This window comes from Sceloporus occidentalis, unplaced genomic scaffold, assembly GCF_023333645.1.
Source record: "Sceloporus occidentalis isolate IW3139 unplaced genomic scaffold, rSceOcc1.0.p SCAF_4, whole genome shotgun sequence".
Taxonomy (NCBI): domain Eukaryota; kingdom Metazoa; phylum Chordata; class Lepidosauria; order Squamata; family Phrynosomatidae; genus Sceloporus; species Sceloporus occidentalis.
The window spans coordinates 37,989,810-38,007,601 of record NW_028316984.1 but is presented as its reverse complement, the minus strand read 5'-3'; the positions used below and the strand labels follow the sequence as shown (position 1 = coordinate 38,007,601).

At 38.2% G+C, this 17,792-nt stretch overlaps 1 protein-coding gene across 5 annotated transcripts in view; it reads left to right on the top strand.

The window, feature by feature from the left end:
• DYNC1I2 (dynein cytoplasmic 1 intermediate chain 2) overlaps nt 1–17,792 on the top strand; it is a 57,194-nt gene that overhangs the window by 29,907 nt on the left and 9,495 nt on the right. For all 5 annotated transcript variants that reach the window (XM_089519762.1, XM_089519760.1, XM_089519761.1 and 2 more), the window contains 10 exons: nt 6,187–6,276; nt 6,546–6,708; nt 6,800–6,899; nt 7,290–7,415; nt 8,102–8,248; nt 10,095–10,208; nt 10,814–10,947; nt 11,926–12,070; nt 14,529–14,669; nt 15,605–15,730. In XM_089519762.1, coding sequence (XP_089375888.1) covers nt 6,187–6,276; nt 6,546–6,708; nt 6,800–6,899; nt 7,290–7,415; nt 8,102–8,248; nt 10,095–10,208; nt 10,814–10,947; nt 11,926–12,070; nt 14,529–14,669; nt 15,605–15,730 — 1,286 coding nt within the window. The remainder of the gene's footprint in view (nt 1–6,186; nt 6,277–6,545; nt 6,709–6,799; nt 6,900–7,289; nt 7,416–8,101; nt 8,249–10,094; nt 10,209–10,813; nt 10,948–11,925; nt 12,071–14,528; nt 14,670–15,604; nt 15,731–17,792) is intronic.

Here is a 17,792-nt window from a genome sequence, read left to right as displayed (position 1 = left end):
TGCTGAATATCCATTCTTAGTTCCACCTTGTATTGGTAGCCCCTAAGCAGCATGGTTAATGCATAATGAAGCATAGTAGTCTTTTAGACACCAGGTATGTTTTAAACTCAAGAAATTGTATGCAGTAAAGTTCAGTCTTTTTCTGGGATCTGAAATGATTAGAAAGTCATAGAATGAGTTCGTTAGTGATCATCTCATGCTCACTGTTCCCAAATCTGTGACTGTTGGATACCAGATATGAACAACTGGAGAGAAATAGCCCCATAATTGCTCTGTTCTGTAGACATCCTCAACGATCCATTTGTGGACACTGTTGGAGACAGAATATTGGGTAGATGGGGTATTGGTCTAGCCCAGTATGACAATAGTTATGCTCTTAACCACAGTCTGTCCATCTAATTCTTTTTAGAGTGCTCCCACAGCAAAATAACATTTCTTGACTGAATCCTGTGTGTTAACAGAAACTTGTGCATTTTCTTTCTGCTCTTGCACTCTGAAGTAAGTTGCAATAATCCCAAATGTGAACTAACAGTCCCAAAGCAATGAGAAGATAACGGGTGGTGCAAACACTGGTTTCCCTTAATTTTCTTATGTCAGGTATTACTGGAGTATTATATAAACCAGGCTTATGATATGGTATAGCATTGTTTGCTGTATTGATCTTATTCTGGTAATTCCTTCTGGTATTTCCCTAGAACTGAAAAGTACACACAAATGTCCAAGTTAATATAGTCAGTAGTGGTTTGAATGCTGATGTGTGTCTTTGGGGGGATTCAAAGTGACTTCAGATTGCTTGCCAATTATTCCCTGGTATCAATGACAGTCAGATTCTGATGCATGAAAGCTTGTAGTTGTCATCTTACAATGTTACTGATAGGTGTCACTGTCAGCTCTTTGATATACAGGACTCTTAGATATGAAAGTAAGAAAGTAAGGCAAATAATACTACTTTATAGTCTTTAGTAGACAGGTTTATTGGGGAGTATGATTTGTGTTACCATTATCAACATAGTCATTACCATGAGATAATGCTCTGTTATTGTTAAAATGTTGTGTCCTTCTTTTAAGAATTTAGCATATGACCTCCCTAGATATTTCTTCAATAGAAATAGTGTCTTGAAGAATGCAGAGTTTTCTGTAGAAGTATTGTTTTTAAGAAATATTTTTTCCTTTGTACCTGCCTTAAAAATACAGATAGTAAATGTGATCTGATGACACCTTCAGCTTAACAAAAGCCACCCATTTCACAGATGATTTAACTTTGATTAACCTACTCTGCAGCAACAGATTACACAGACAACTGGAACTTCACTCTCCAGTGTTATTGCTAGGTGCTGTCTAATTTACAGCCCTGCTTTTCTTTCCATCTCGCCAAAATACATCACAATTTTGATGTTAAAGCAAAGTAAAAATTCTCTGGTTCATTAAACTTGGACTTACTATTCATTGACAAGGGATTTGGCAGTTTAGAAGTAACTGCTACTTTTATGTGTTCTTTAATGCTTATCTTATAACCTTAGATCCTCTGCCAAGGGAGAAAAATAGTTAACCACTTAGCATATTGTAATGAATATTCACCCATAAAAATAATTTGGCATACAATTCCACTTTTTTTGTTATATTCTTATGTATCTATTAAAACTTTTACTGTTAGTTCCAAAAGTATGAAATAAATAAAACATGTTTGTAGTGTTATTAAAATTACTGGATGCTGAATGACAAAGAAGTTAAAATAATAGAAGCAGTGAAATTGGAAACAAGACCTTCTGTAAAGATTGTATAAACCTTACTCCGAAACTAGCATGAGTGTCCTTGTCCTCATCTGGTAGATGCTTGTTGTTCTTTTATGCTGAATTCATCTGGTTTTAATTCATACATCATGTACTATATTAGTGATATCTAGCATTTGAAATTACAGGAAACCTTAAAGATTAAAGGAAGAAAAGGAAAGGGGAATGGGAAGCATTAGTAATTCAGCAAATGTCTTCCCAGATGAAGGAGAGCATGTATATTGTGAGAATATGTAACCATGTCTGGCAATTTGGTTTTTAAAATTTAGGGTACATTCACATTAGTGACCTGATAAGGATGGTTCACAACCTGTATGGTGCTTAACTGAGTAACAATGGCAGGTTCCCACACTGCAATGCGCACTTGCAATCTAAAAAGCCTAGGAAGATAGGTGCGAGAATATTGGGAAAGATGGAGGCGGAGCATTCCAGTATTTACATGTGAACAACTGTACATGTTTAATTTCCGCCGCACACGAGAGCTAAATACACACCTGAAAGCTTTACCGAAGAGAAGATTTGGAGGAAAGGTGGTGCCACATTATATCTGGGACATTATAAAGGCATAATGGGCACCAAAAGAAAGAATTAGATAAGTGGGCAGGGGCAGAGTAGTAGGGGCAAGGTCATGAAAGGCTTACAAATAAGAACAAGGAGGTTTTGTTAGAAACTGAAGATGACAAAAAGTCAGTGTAGGATTTTTTTTTTTAAAGATGGGTGTTTTGTGGTTTGAATAAAGAAGGAGATGAATGACTGCAGCAACAGACTTTCAGATAGAACTAATAAGTCTTAAGGAAAGCAGAAGAAAACAAAGAGGAGAAAGTTGTAGTAGGCAAGGCAGAGAAGACTTGAACATAAACCAGACTTTGACAAGGAGGAAAGAATTTCAAGAAAGTTCTCTAATTTCAGAATATTGTATATAATAAACCAGCTTAATTGCCAGTGGACTGAATGTGGAAATAATGAAGAGGGGTTATACATGTGCCTGTCTTTGTGACAGTGGTGATTGCATCTTTTACTCTGGTGCGAGGTTGAGCAGGGGGTCATAAAACATCTTGTTGAGCATCAGAGGTACTTGGAAAGCAAGCATGTGCTCCTTCCGTAAACCTGTGAGGCTTAGTGCAATGTTGGATCTCTCATCCACCAAGTGACAACTAAGGTTGTTGGCTATCAGAAATGTTTTCCAGCTGCCAGGTTAAGCCAAAAGGTATGGCTTTGTAGAGGGATGAATCAATGTGAGCTTCATGCCACAACATCAGACTGTTCCAGAATGAGCTACAATGAAGCAAGCCCTTTGAAGTGATGTCATAGTTCTCCTTCCTTTAACTTCATTTCATTGATGAATAAATACTAGCTTGGGGTGAAGCAGATTGAGGTCTATGTGATCCTACAGATGTTGGATTGCAGTGTCCATCATCTTGAGCCAGTTTAGCCAGTGGTGAGGGATCCTAGGAGCTGCAGGCTTAACATCTGGAGGGACACACGTTATTGTTTTTCTTTGCCTTGCCAGTGTGCTATTACACGGTCTAATATAACCATAGGGTTAAAGTTCCCTGTCATCTACATGGTGGCACATACATACATCTAAAAGTAAGGTGTCTTAAACAGAGATGATGAGAAACTGCTCTAGTGCATCTAATGTATATTTAAGTAATTGCTGTTATAACATATCTACTGGTCAGATGCAGCAATAGTAATTCGTACAGACTGACAGCAAACACAGAGTATAGCATGAGACAGAATTGGGAGCTTGTTTGCATAATAGGTGCCATCTACATAGAAAATGGGAAAGGGGAGGGGCAACTGGTTTCAAAATTTCTTCTCTCTAATATATGTAGATGATGAGGTCATTTAGGCACCAAAGGGCTGACCATCTGCCTTTGACAAGGATTTGACTTCTGTCACTGAAAATGGTACTTAGACTCAGAGTGGCATGGCAGAGCTGGGAGGCTGAAATTTAATTTTTAATTTTATTGCATTTGAGCTTGAAACAACATAAAGGACACGGAGAATGCATGCTTTGAAGTCTCTGTGGCATTGTTTGCTGCAACATGTCTGCATACAAAGGAATAGTCCACACTTAATTCAACTAAATTCTTTAATCTAGTCATTGCCTTGTAATTTGCTATTCACAGTGTCTCATCTATTAAATGAAAATTAAGCATTTATCAATTTTCCCTACCCCAGTGCTTGGAGGGAAATCCAGTCTCTTGTTTGGAGCACACAGCATAGAATCACTCAGTTATCCAGTTTTCTGATTAATAGTCCATTGTATGTGCAAATTCATCTAAAAAGGAGCAGTGTCTTTCTGTTTCTCTGTGTGATTATTTTTCCCAAAAAAGCTTTCATTTTTTTAAGTAGCACAAAAGCTGCAATTGGCATGCTTTGTAAGGAAATGTCAATGTGCAAGAGAGTGGAGATCACTAAGAATTCTTTTACGCGTTCTTTCCCCTTTGCACCACCGCCTCCTCAGCAGGGTCACTGAGATCACTAGCTTTTCTTGAAATGGCCATTTTCACTGGCAGGTGCATTATACCCTGTATTTTCAGATTGTTTTTCCATTCTGAATGTTTGGCAGGTTGATTGCTCTGGCTGCATTGACGGAGAAAGGGCTGACAAATGCGGTTGGGCTGGCTGAAAAGACAGTGATTACTGTTTTCCTTTGTGGCTGATTGAGGCCCTTGAAAGGAAAGATTTTAACCTTCACCATTTGGTTCAGAAGTATGAGCATATATTGAAATCATTCATGCCATTTATCCTAGTTCTGTAAACTTGTCAGAACGTAAAAATCGCTCAATTTCATATAATGTGGGATTGGCATACGTCATTATCATTTTGATTAAGTTGGAGTTTGTATTATTGTGTGCTTTATATAGTGTCATTTAAAGCATTTGTTCCTTCGGCTACAGATATATTTTTTTATTGACTAAACTAGAGTTAGAAAGATTTTTTTTTTCAGATCTTTCTTCAGCCTATCACTATGTGTGTGGTTTGGCAGCTGGTAGGGCCTACAAGCTGTATTTTTGTTTGCAGGGTAAAGACTTGTCTGTAGACCTCCTGGAGAGCTAGTAATTGCACAGGCTTGCCATTGGAGAAAAAACATGATTGGAAGCAGTCAGGCAGAAAAATGCTGTGCCATCCTATTGCCACCTCAGAGCGGGGAGAGACAATCCCAGCAGTACCATCTGGTTGCTGCTGTCTAGTCAGCTGGCCTGGCTGCTGGGACCATGGCTTGGCAGCTGGTTCCCATCTCTTGACCACTCTTATATTGTTTTTTCCCATAGGTGACTTTGAACATGGGTCAGAAGGATGGCTGTAACAAACAAGTCCCTGTTGAAGTCTGTCTCATTACTTGTGACGAGGCATGCTGCAAGCTCCTGCTGCCATTCTCTTGTAGACAGATGACATAGCTGGTTAACCAATTTAAAAAAGAAATAGTCTTTTGAAAAACTTATTTAGAGAAGCAGAGAGACGGAAGAGGCAGAGTTGCTTATTCTGCAACATTAAGCAATTTTTGACTTTTTTATTGCATTACTCAGTGAAAACTGAATAATGTGAAAAATGCTGTAACCCTTCTCAGTATTCAGGAACATCAGCATTTTAAGTTATTTATTATAATTGAGGAAAATACATTCTTCTCTTAAAATGTTCATTGGCAAACATGATAAGGATAATGATGCTTGCATTTAGAATGACAGAAAAGGAAGTGTAACTTCTGCTGTTAACTTTGGCAAAATTTCCCTTCCTAGCTAGCACCCTGAAAACTAATGTAAGCCATCCGGCTACTTAAGATGCTTGATTTTCTTTACTCAGCAACATTAATATGTCAGCACACTACATAAAATTGCATCATTGTTTCCTCTGATATGACAAATGCTGGATAGAAGTGTGGACTGTAGAATGGAAATTCTTAAAACATTGCTTGATTATTTGTATGGTAGATGTGGTTTTTATGTATGGTAGATGTGGTTTTTATGTGCCAGCATGGTGTAATGATTTACGTTGGACTCTCAGGGTGTGATTCTCCACTCAGCCATGGAAACCCTATTACCTTGGGCAAGTCATACACACTCAGCCCCAGAAAACCCTGTGCTAGTCTACCTTAGGGTCATCATAATTTGGAAATGAATTGAAGGCACATAACAACAACAAAATGAGGCCTAACTTTGGTGATGTCTTGCAGAAATTGTGATATGCCCAGCTTGCTGTCTCCCTATTTGTCTGCTTATTGTCACTTTATTTAATAAGTGCCATTCCCTGTCCTAACTGTTCAATTCTGGCTGGAGAGACTCTGTAGGTGTAATAAATCATACGTCCACATGTTCTTATAATGTATTCTGCCTGAAATACAGGTGTGTGGTGGTTAGAAAGATATTGAGAAGCTTTCTCTTTTCAGATGAAGATGATGAAGATGATGTAGTGGTACAAAAACCACCAGTTGAACCTGAGGAAGAAAAAACTTTGAAAAAAGAGGAGGAGGAGGAAGGTATGAACCCAAATTAAACTCTATTTTTGTTCTTATGACTTGATTTTGCATCTTGTGCTTTGCATCTTTCTCATTAATATGTGTAAATATAAACAATAGCATTTAAATAATAACAAATCTTTAAATATAAAGTCTAATAGCTCTTAAAGCTATACAGTTGTAATTACTGAGACACAATCTGTACCTGAAATCACTCCAGTCATTAACATAAATGTGTTCCTTTGGTCTGTCACTTAAAAATAAAACTCCAAATATGTTTTCTCCCCCAGTTGCCCCACATGAACTGACAGAAGAAGAAAAACAACAAATTTTGCATTCTGAGGAATTTTTGAGCTTCTTTGACCATTCTACCAGGATTGTAGAAAGAGCTCTTTCTGAGCAAATTAACATTTTCTTTGACTACAGCGGGCGAGACTTAGAAGACAAAGAAGGGTAACATAGAAATCTGTAAAAAGTGTTATTGTGCTTGTTTTAATCTTACTGAAACTCATTCCAAGCCCACCCTCTTCAATTGTTCTTTCAGAGAAATTCAGGCAGGTGCTAAGCTGTCCTTAAACAGGCAGTTTTTTGATGAGCGCTGGTCAAAGCATCGTGTTGTTAGTTGCTTGGACTGGTCATCTCAGGTAACAACACTAAAATCTTTTCTGGCAGAACCTTTCAGCAGACATTAATCACATTCACCTGCTGTGACAGACTGTCGTTGTATATATTGAATGCATAGTACATAGGTCTGTGTTTACAAATAAAAGAAGCATGTGCAGAAGACATCAGAAAAGAGTATAATGAACTGCAAAACTGAAGTAACCTTATATATAAAGCACATTTTTCTTGTGTCATATTTGCATAGAATTTCAGTTACATATTTGGATTGCCATAGTAGGTATAACTGCCAACTATTCCCTGGAAACAGAACTGACTTCAGTAGTTTATTTTTAATTTGTCTTGTGTGCTTCTTGTTTTGAACAACCTATAGATAATTTTGCTTTTCATGCTCAATTTCATTGTGTATTCAGTACCCAGAGTTACTAGTGGCTTCCTACAATAACAATGAAGATGCTCCTCATGAACCTGATGGAGTGGCCCTTGTGTGGAATATGAAATACAAAAAAACAACCCCAGAGTATGTCTTTCACTGCCAGGTAGGATACAGTTTCTTGTCTTGCTACACTAAGGGTTTTATGTTGATGCATGTGGACAAGAACCTTCTTTTGCTTGTCAACTTAATGATTTCATGGGCAGGCATGAACTTTAAACTGCATATGTTTGCAAACACATGTTGACATGTGAAGAATCTATTAATTTTTTTAAAGGTTCATCTGTAACAGCCTTTCTAACATCATTTGGATTATTTGAACATGTTACTACAATCCCATATTTCCTACCCTGGCTATATAAAAATGAAACCTAGTTTGTAAGTAGAAGGATGGTTGTTGTTTTTTGTTTGTTGGTTTGTTTTTGTTTTTAAAAATTGAAAAAAATGTAAAAGACCTTAGACCTCTGAATAAAAATGTGTACAGCCTGAGGATTTATAGGGTAAGTTGAAACATGTTTTAGACAAAATGAAATCCAGTTATAGAATGAGCTAGTAAAAATGAGCAAATGTGGTTCATAGTTGCATTTTGCAAAATGTCATAATTCTGAAATTTGACATACACTGCTAAAATATATGATGTCATACTTTAACATCTAATAGTTTAGAACATTTCAGTAATCTTTCAAATATGGTAAGCATTTGCCTGAATTGGTTATTCCTAGAAATAATTTAACATTTCTAGCAGACAGTCATGTTGACAATAACTATTAATATCTTTCCTTCACTTTATAGTCAGCTGTGATGTCTGCTACATTTGCAAAATTTCATCCAAATTTGGTTGTTGGTGGCACATACTCAGGACAAATTGTGCTATGGGATAACCGCAGCAACAAGCGAACCCCAGTTCAGAGAACCCCCCTTTCGGCTGCTGCTCACACGGTAGGAAATTAGAATATAATCCACAAATTAATCTTGCTATCATCATTATCATCATTATCCCACTTCCCGTCCCCCAAAAACTGAAACTCAAAGAGCCTTACAACGTAAAAGAATGCAATTAAAGAACTACAAAAGTGAGCATTATTCTAATCAATTGATAAATGTCGAATAGTTTTTGGCTGAGGCTTGTAGGGAATTTGGGTGTTGAAAGAAATGCATAGCTGTGTTTTTAATAATGCCAAGCCACATTATACTAGATACCTTTTAGTATGAAACATATTTTCTTGACCTTGTTTTTTAAAGCTATGTGTTTTATTAGATCCTATTCCATCTTTTAGTTTTTTGTGGGGTTTTCTGGCTATATGGCTGTGTTCTGGAAGAGTTTATTCCTGACATTTCGCCATCATCTGTGGCTAGCATCTACTTTTTCTCCTCTACAGACAAATTTGCCACTTCATATTGCTCAGTCCTCCAGCATTTCTATTCTGTCATTTGTGTTTCCTTTGACTTCCAAGTACTCTGTGTAATCCATACTAGATGTGGGATGATATATGTAGCTTTCAGTGGAAGTATGGAAGTTAGTCAGTTGCATTTTCATCACAACATGTCTGACCAAGTAACTCTGTCAGCTAGGCCCTGTACTTTAGGGAGGACTGATGAGAATTTCATGTTTTTAAAGGACTTGAGTACCTCCTTTTTAACTAATGGTCAATTCCCTTTTTTAACTTATGGTCAATTACTCCTTTTTTATAATGTCCCCTTGTTATTTTTATTATTTATTTTTATTTATTCATTTATATGCTGCTTTTCTCCCAAAACGAGACCCAAGGTGGCTTCAAAAAATAGCAAATAGAATTAAAATAAAATTAAAAATGTTTACAATAAAAAATTAAAAGCAATTAAAAGTATCCACATTAAACACTTTAAAAGCATTAAAAGATTAAAAAACACATAAATAAATAAAAACCTTCCCTGCTTAATTATTAAAAACTTGCTTAAACAAAAATGTCTTTGCTTGCTGGTGAAAGGGAAACAGGGAGGAGGCCAGCCTAACCTCCCATGGAAGGGAGTTCCAGAGAGTGGGAGCAGCCACTGAGAAGGTCCTCTCTCGTGTCCCTCACCAAGGGAGCCTCTGATGGTGGCAAGGCCAAGGAAAGCCTTCTACTGAAGGCGACCTTGTTTGCTCCCTCCTCCCTTTTCCCTCTTCCCCAGCATGGTTGGCATATTCCATATCCCTTAGCACAGGGGTAGGCAACCTGCGGCCCGCGGGCCAGATGCGGCCCGGCAAGGCCTTGGGACCTGGTCCTGCCGCCGATTGCCACCAGGGCCTTTGGGGGGCAATTGTCTATAGAAGCCTCAGAAACATGCATTTATATTAACATTTTTTTAAAAATCAGCAAATTTTTTCACGTGTCCTCCATTTTTTTTTTAAAAAAGTGTCTTCCATTTGAAAATTTTGTCCTACATTTGTCCTGGTTTATTTATATATTTAATTTTTTAAAAAATTATTTACTTATTTATTTTTTGGCTTCGGCCCCCCAGTTGTCTGAGGGACAGCAACCCGGCCCCCGGCTCAAAAAGGTTTCCTACCCCTGCCTTAGCAGCATCTGTACCGCTGTTGCCTTTTGTACTCTCCAGCCGAGTCTGGAATACTGCAATAGGGCTAGGCAACGTTCAGTTAGATCTCAAACTGCCGCTACAGATTCAGTTGCTCTTCTGTGACAGACATTGGATTAAGTGCCCAAACACTTTGTCCCTTTTCACCATAGCGTGAATGATCATTTGGAAACTACGTTTTGGTTGTAAACTATTCAAATATGTATTATTATATTTTACATTGCTTTAGCATCCTGTGTACTGTGTGAATGTGGTGGGGACACAGAATGCCCATAACCTTATCAGCATCTCAACTGATGGAAAGATCTGTTCATGGAGTCTGGATATGCTTTCACAGCCACAGGTAAGATATCAAATGCTTATCGCTACAGTAGTTCGTCATCTGTCATTTGTAATGTATACATGGTAAACTGTTCTGTTACAGTAATAATTTCCTAGCAGATAATTTTACCAAGTTTTTCTTCATAACTGTGTATGTGATGGGAGTGAAGGATATCTGATACCTAAATCCTACATATTCAGAAATCCTTTTCTGGATTTTGAAAGCCAGCACTGAGTAATAAAACATGGTAAGACTTGGGCCAGGAACACCTGAGTGCTGTAGCCAAGTCACTACTTCTCTGCTTAACCTGTTTCACAGAGCAGTTGTGAATGTAACATCCTTGCACATTGTCCTGAATTCCTTGGAAGGCTGGGATAGAAATACATATTGTAGATAGCCTTATGGAGAGATCTTGCAAAATATCTAAAATTCAGGTGGGGAAGCATAGGTCATATAACCAAGAAAACAAACCATTGAATTCATGTAGTCCATGCATTTGTCCTGTAACAAAGGATTAAACTTGAGGATGAGAATTTAGCAGGAATCTGGAATGAAATTGATTTTTGGCAAAATGTTGTTTATTGACAAGCTGAAAAAAAATGCATATGCGGTGTCTCTCTCTCCAGGATAGCATGGAGCTCGTTCATAAGCAGTCCAAGGCTGTAGCAGTCACTTGTATGTCTTTTCCCATTGGAGATGTCAACAATTTTGTTGTTGGAAGTGAGGAAGGCTCTGTGTACACAGCATGTCGCCATGGCAGGTGAATAGAAACTGGGATTCTCTTTTTAAAGCAGATAGTCACTCTTTAGCTGGTTCTGTAAAATAACTCAGGTCTGAGATAGTTGATCTAATTGCTTGCTGGTGGTTATATTGGTAACTGTACTTCTCTAGAAGAAAAGGCATAAAATTAAGAGTGTTCCTTCCATTTCCAAAAAAAATCTTACTGTTTTCTATATATTTCTCTTCTGAGAAACAATGATTTTTTTAATTTTGAATGGAAAATGGTGACCAACCCTCATTCTGGTCATTTGAATTGTGGCAGAACATCCCAGACTCTCCCTTCTACAGATAATTGTACAGTAGCATCACGCACCAATCTTAAATTGGGCAGCATGTCTCCTGCTGTTCAATCTGTTTTGAAATTGTCTGGCTATATCTTATCAATTGCTTTCTTAAATGAAATTGAGGCCCCAGTCTCAGATCACACACACTCACGTCAGCCCTTGCTCTCGATATAGCACTTTGGGTTAAATCTAACCAAAATTGGTGGTTCATTTAATCAGTATTGATACTATTGGGGATACATTGTACTTTATTTCAGACTGAAAATTGCCTTAGAAACAATGCGTATCTGTGAAAGAGACAAAAACATTCATTTTTGTGGCCCAAATCTTTAGTTTGGGAAAGAGAAAATAAGACAATGGCACAGCACTTTCTAAGCATTATTTTTGTCCTATGATGACATAATGCATACGTTTTCTTTGCTAAGGTGCACAGCTTCATTTAAATTCACTGTGCATGGACTTCTCTAGAGATACCTTGTTGTGTGTGTGATTTTTAATTGAATTGATAAACATCAGTTAGTTTCCATTCCTATGTTTTTGTTTGTTTGTTTTTATTTATATACCGCTATTCCAAAGATCATAGCGGTGAAAAACGTGCCTAGAATTCTATATGAATATTTTTCTTTCAAAGTAAACTCATTTCCTATATATATATATATATGCATTTAAAACAGCAAAGCTGGAATAAGTGAGATGTTTGAAGGTCACCAAGGGCCAATCACGGGTATCCATTGCCATGCAGCTGTTGGACCTGTTGACTTTTCCCATCTTTTTGTCACGTCTTCTTTTGACTGGACTGTAAAGCTATGGACCACTAAGGTATTGGGAACTTCATATGTTTACATTAAATCATTTCCTTAATGTACTGATACAGTCTCAATTTACTAAATCTGCTGACATATTCAGCTGGCTAACAGTGATGCTGCAATTGTAAATGCAATCATCCATTGTTCTGCCATTTTCCTTGTCATATTGGGCTGAGAATTCAGAAGCATAGCCATGTTAGTCTATTTTCTCAGATGCATAGGGGAGAGTGGAGGGACACTCCACTCCACCCCATGCATCTGAGGAAAATAATAATAATAATAATAATAATAATAATACTGCTATTTATAGCCCGCTTTTCCAAAAAATGATTAAAGCGGGGTACAGCATAAATGTAAGCAATATACAATATAAAAACATCATAAAAACATCCCAGTAAAAAGCACAATAAAATTCACAAGACTAAACCGAAGAAACAAACTAGCTGGATAAGCAACTGTTTAATGGGGGAGAATAACAAATGTCAAGGCACATGGGGGGATGCTTGTTGGAAGAGATAGGTCTTAAGTTTCTTCCTGAACAAGTCAAGGGAGGTGACAGAGCGGAGCTTGTTGGGGAGGGAGTTCCAGGTCTGCGGGGCGGAAACAGAAAATGCCCTTTGGGAAGACGAGGTGTATCTCGTCTTGGGAACCCTTAAGAATTGCTTCCCGACCGATCTGAGAGTGCAGGGCGGATTATATGGGGAGAGGCGGTCCTCCAAGTACCCTGGGCCCAAGCCATTTAGGGCTTTATAGGTAATAACCAACACCTTGTATTGTGTCCGGAAGCGGAAAGGCAGCCAATGAAGATCTTGCAGAATCGGTGTTATGTGGCTAGTCCTGGAACATCCAGTGACCAGCCTAGCTGCCATGTTCTGTACTAACTGAAGCTTCCGGGTTTGGTACAAGGGCTGCCCCATGTAGAGCGCATTATAGAAATCCAACCGAGAGGTTACCAGAGCATGTACCACCGTTTCAAGGTCACCCCAGCCTAGGTAGGGTCGCAGCTGGCGTATCAGCCAAAGCTGGTAACAAGTGCTCCTGACTGTCGCATCCACCTGAGACGTCAGGTGGAGCGACAAGTCCAGAAGCACCCCCAGACTGTGAACTGAGTCCTTCAAGGGGAGCGTGACCCTGTTCAGGACAGGTGGACAAATTTCCTTTTCCAGGCCAGGAGAACCTATTATGAGTACTTCCGTTTTCTCTGGATTCAGACTGAGTCTGTTTTCCCTCATCCAGCCCATTACCAACTCCAAGCAGGCATTTAGAGGAGAGATGCCATCCCTAGTCACTGCATCAGTCGGAGACACAGAGAAACATATTTGGGTGTCATCAGCGTACTGATAACACCGCGCTCTGTGTCTCCGGATGATCTCTCCCAGCGGTTTCATGTAAATGTTAAATAGCATGGGGGACAGAATGGCTCCTTGAGGGACACCAGATGTAAGCGCCCTCTTATCGGAGCAAAAAGTAGACTCAAGTCTCTGAAGGCTCATGCTACCAGCTTCTTTTTCTCATTTAGTCTCAAAGATGCTGCAAGGTCTCTTTGAATATTGGGCTGAGATAATTCATTTTAATATTAATCTTCCCTCCACCTCATACAAACAGCAGTTGAGTTTCTATATACTGTAGCTCTATTGCATTTTGAATTTTGCACAACATTCTTATATTTTAGTGCATCAGATACTGTATTTAAACATTTCAAAACTGTTTTTCATCAGTAAAATTTAGTCAGAAAAACATTTGATTTTTTTTATACCATAGATCCAGTTATTCTTTATGGTATTGCCTAAATCATTATTAATGTCATTTTGAAGTGCTAGAAATTATGTATTAGTGGATTTTCTTCCCCATGGCAAAATTATCAGGGAGATATATTTTTAATTTGTTGTATGGTTACTGAATCACTTTTGTTCACTGTGCACTAAAGAGCCAGTGTAGTGTACTGGTTTGAGCATTGGACTATGACTGTAGAGACCATGGTTTGAATCTCTGCTTGGCCATGGAAACTCACTGGAGACCTTGGGCAAATCATACACTGTCAACCTCAAAGGAAGGTAATGGCACACACACAAACGCCAAATAAATCTTGCTAAGAAAACCCCTTCACTTTAGGGTTGCCATACGTCAGGGTAGCCATGGTTGAAACCTACTTAAAGGCACACAGCAGTGTACACAGTTCACTCTATTGTGATTTTCTGCACAGCCCTGAGGACTAGGTAGTAAAGAACAGAAGTCATATTCTTTTTACATTAAACTTTGTCACCTTGGTGGTGGTGGGGAATGCTTTTTGTTTAGTGTAGACAGAACAATGTCAAGTCTTTCAGTTACTGTGCTTAACATTAATTTATTTACTTAAGTGGTTATTGGTAATGTGGACAGGGAATATGTTTGCTTTAGTATAGTTAACCTTACACCTTTTTTCTTTTGAGAATCATGAATTCTTCCAGTGTTAAGTGATTTTTCTTCTTTAGAACAACAAGCCTCTGTACTCATTTGAAGACAATTCTGACTATGTTTATGATGTGATGTGGTCACCCACTCATCCTGCTCTTTTTGCATGTGTGGATGGAATGGGAAGACTTGACTTATGGAATCTCAACAATGATACTGAGGTGAGGCACTGTTACGTTCAGTTTTCTAAAGCTGAAAAGTAGTTTAGGTATTTTTAAAGGTATTTTTTAAACGAACCTGTGCTGCATTAGCCCTTTCCCCACAACTCTGAAAGTTGTTTCAAGTTCCTTCATTCCCCACACATTTTCTCTCAAAGAGGAAGCGTAAGAGCAATCTGTGCAGAATTGTGGGAGTGTAGCTGCCCCATCTTACAGTGAGGGCTGTGATATGTTTTAATGCCAAGAAAAGGAATGGCATCATACACTATCTGCCATTTTTTCTTTGTCTGCCCCAGTATTGGATAAGGTCAGCCTCCTGCATTGATCCTCTTCCTGGTAATCTGCCTCCTCAGTGACAATATATTCTGCATGCTTTACAAGCACCGCTCAGCACACCATCCTAACAAAGAACTGAAACATTTCTTGTTACAACAGGAATCTGCACATTGATTTGCTGGCATTCGTCTGTAACAAAAAATAATATTGCTAGGCACTGTACAAAACCCAGACATGGCACTGCTGCTGAGTGCTTTAAAATGCTGTATATTACTTTTGTGCAGAACATCTACTGTACTGTCTGGGAGGTAGCGTGTGTGTGGTGGTGAAAATTTGTTTTAATAAAACAATTTTGTAAGTGTACTTTGAATTCAGTATGTTCAGGAAAATTATATCCAAGCAAAAAAGAACACAGTAACTTGGGGCCATCTACTCTGAAGCTTGCACACTCTTAATTCGTATCCTTACTAACATTTGTCTTGTATTGGGTCTTGGGTGGATAAAGTCACAGAAATTTCAGATCAAAGCTAGAGTTTGTTCTCTCTTACTTTGTATTAGCATAAGGGGCAGCTGGCAAACATGAATAAAACTTCATGAGCTCTGAAGATTGTATAAATCCTAATGAGGCTGTAACAGGGTATTGTTATTTTAAACTGGTACAGGTGCCAACAGCAAGTATTACCGTGGAAGGTAATCCTGCCCTTAATCGTGTAAGATGGACAAACTCAGGCCGTGAGATTGCTGTGGGAGATTCAGAAGGACAAATAGTAATTTATGATGTTGGAGAGGTAGGTAACTCCCTTCTGAGTCTTAAAATAAAAATCTAAATTATTTTACCTTATTCAAATAATGAAAAGGATTTAGTCCCCCTTTATGCTTTCAGTTTGTCTATATTCTGTGCATACAGAACTAGAGATTATTCTGTTGTTGGTACATTTAGCACCCTGATGTTTAAAGAAATGTTGTAGTGGGTGTGGTTTTAATTGCAAGAATCCTGCTGAGCACCTAAGTCAGGTGGAGGAGATAGTTCACCAATAAAGTATACCAAGACACTGTTCTTTTAGGGGACGTTGGGTGGCAAAAAAACTAGGCAGGCCACAGTGGAACATTCCTTGGTTACATCCTGTTTGAAATACTGTAATGTGCTGTATGTGGGCTGCCTTTGAAAAGTGCTCAGAAACTTCACTTGGCCCAAAGAACTACAGCCAGGTTGCTAACGAGCTGGCTACACAACTTTCTTGTTGCAACAGCACCACTGGTATTTAATGTTTTTAACTTTATAAATTGTTTTAAATGTTATATTTACATTTGTTTAATGTTTTTAATTGGTATTGTTTTTTCACTGTTAGTCCCTATAATAAGTCCCTGTATCAGAACACAGGCAGGAAAATAGATGATAGATAGATAGATAGATAGATAGATAGATAGATAGATATCGATCGATCGATCGATCGATCTCAGACCTGAATTACCAACAATGAGCAGAGCCAATATCCTGTTTGATTTAGAACCAGGGATTGTGAATATCAAAACCTGCCCCAGGTATATTCTCCAGTATGCCTGGTTCTGTCTCACAGAGCTTTGATTTAAATGCCTTACACAAGTTCTGTAGCCTTTGCTTCTCTGACTGACACATTTAATATCAAGGGTTTCTCCCAACATGGAATACAAGTCATTTTATCACACAGATTAAACAAATTATATCTGAAAATCTAATAGTAAAACAATTTTTTGTTTTTTTAAAAAAAGAAAAACCCATAAGCTGTCATGTTAAACCATCACTAAGGCCCAAAACACACAGGCTGAAAGCAGTGGCTTCCAGACGCTTTGGGGCATGGTGTTTACATGACGCATGATCCCAAATTGGCCAGAAGCTGCTCCGAGGCCATCAAAGGGAGCATGAAGCCACCCCAAAAAGGAGCCATTTTAATCCGGCTCCTGGGTGGTAGCAGCTTGGGATCTCAGGTGATGACTTACTGAGAGTGGGCCATGTGGTCACCGCAGTCCCAGCCCAATCGCAGCCAGAGCAGCTTCTACTCCTTGCTGGCCATCTGACTTAAGTTTTAAAACAGTTAATTTTATTTTATTTTTTAAAGTTTTTATTGAAAATTAAAAACACACAACAACAACATCGAATACACATCTCAACACAGACTCACCCACCTGCATGTCAAATTATATATAAAGAAAATTGAACAGAACAAAGACACAAAAGGAGACCACATAACATAATGATATACATGTTTCAAAAAGGACAGCTTTCCATGTTTCAATTCCAGGTATTAAATATTGTGTCCCATCTTTCTTCCTCAATACTTCTTGATTTCCTTAATCTTTTTCTTCTCTTTTCTTATATCCATCTTTCTTTATTCTATCTTTAGTTTCTACTCACCTCTACTATTACCTTCTACTTCTTTTTTCTCCTTTCCATTAATTTCTTTCTTCTCTTCCTTTCCTCAACCTAACTTACACACCATCTCACTTTCTCTTCTCTTCTGCTACTTACTCTCACCTTCTATCACTTGCTTTACCCTCTTTCACTCCTTCTTCCTCCCTCTTCCACAATCTCTCTCCACATTCTTTCCAGACTTCTCTCTCTGATCCTATTGGGTATAATTGTTCCGTTTTTTTCACCCTTTTAATTTACTTCAGGCTTTTTAGAATCAAAAATCCAACCACAGCGGTAGTACGTACGTCTTTTCTTTAATTTTTCCAGCTACTCTAGATCTTGATGCTTTCTATTTGTTGATCCTGTACGTATCTCATTTTTCCTTCTACCCTTCTGTTTTCCTTAATTATTTTAAATCTCCAAAATTAGGATATCTCAGTTACTTTCCAAATCTTGTATTT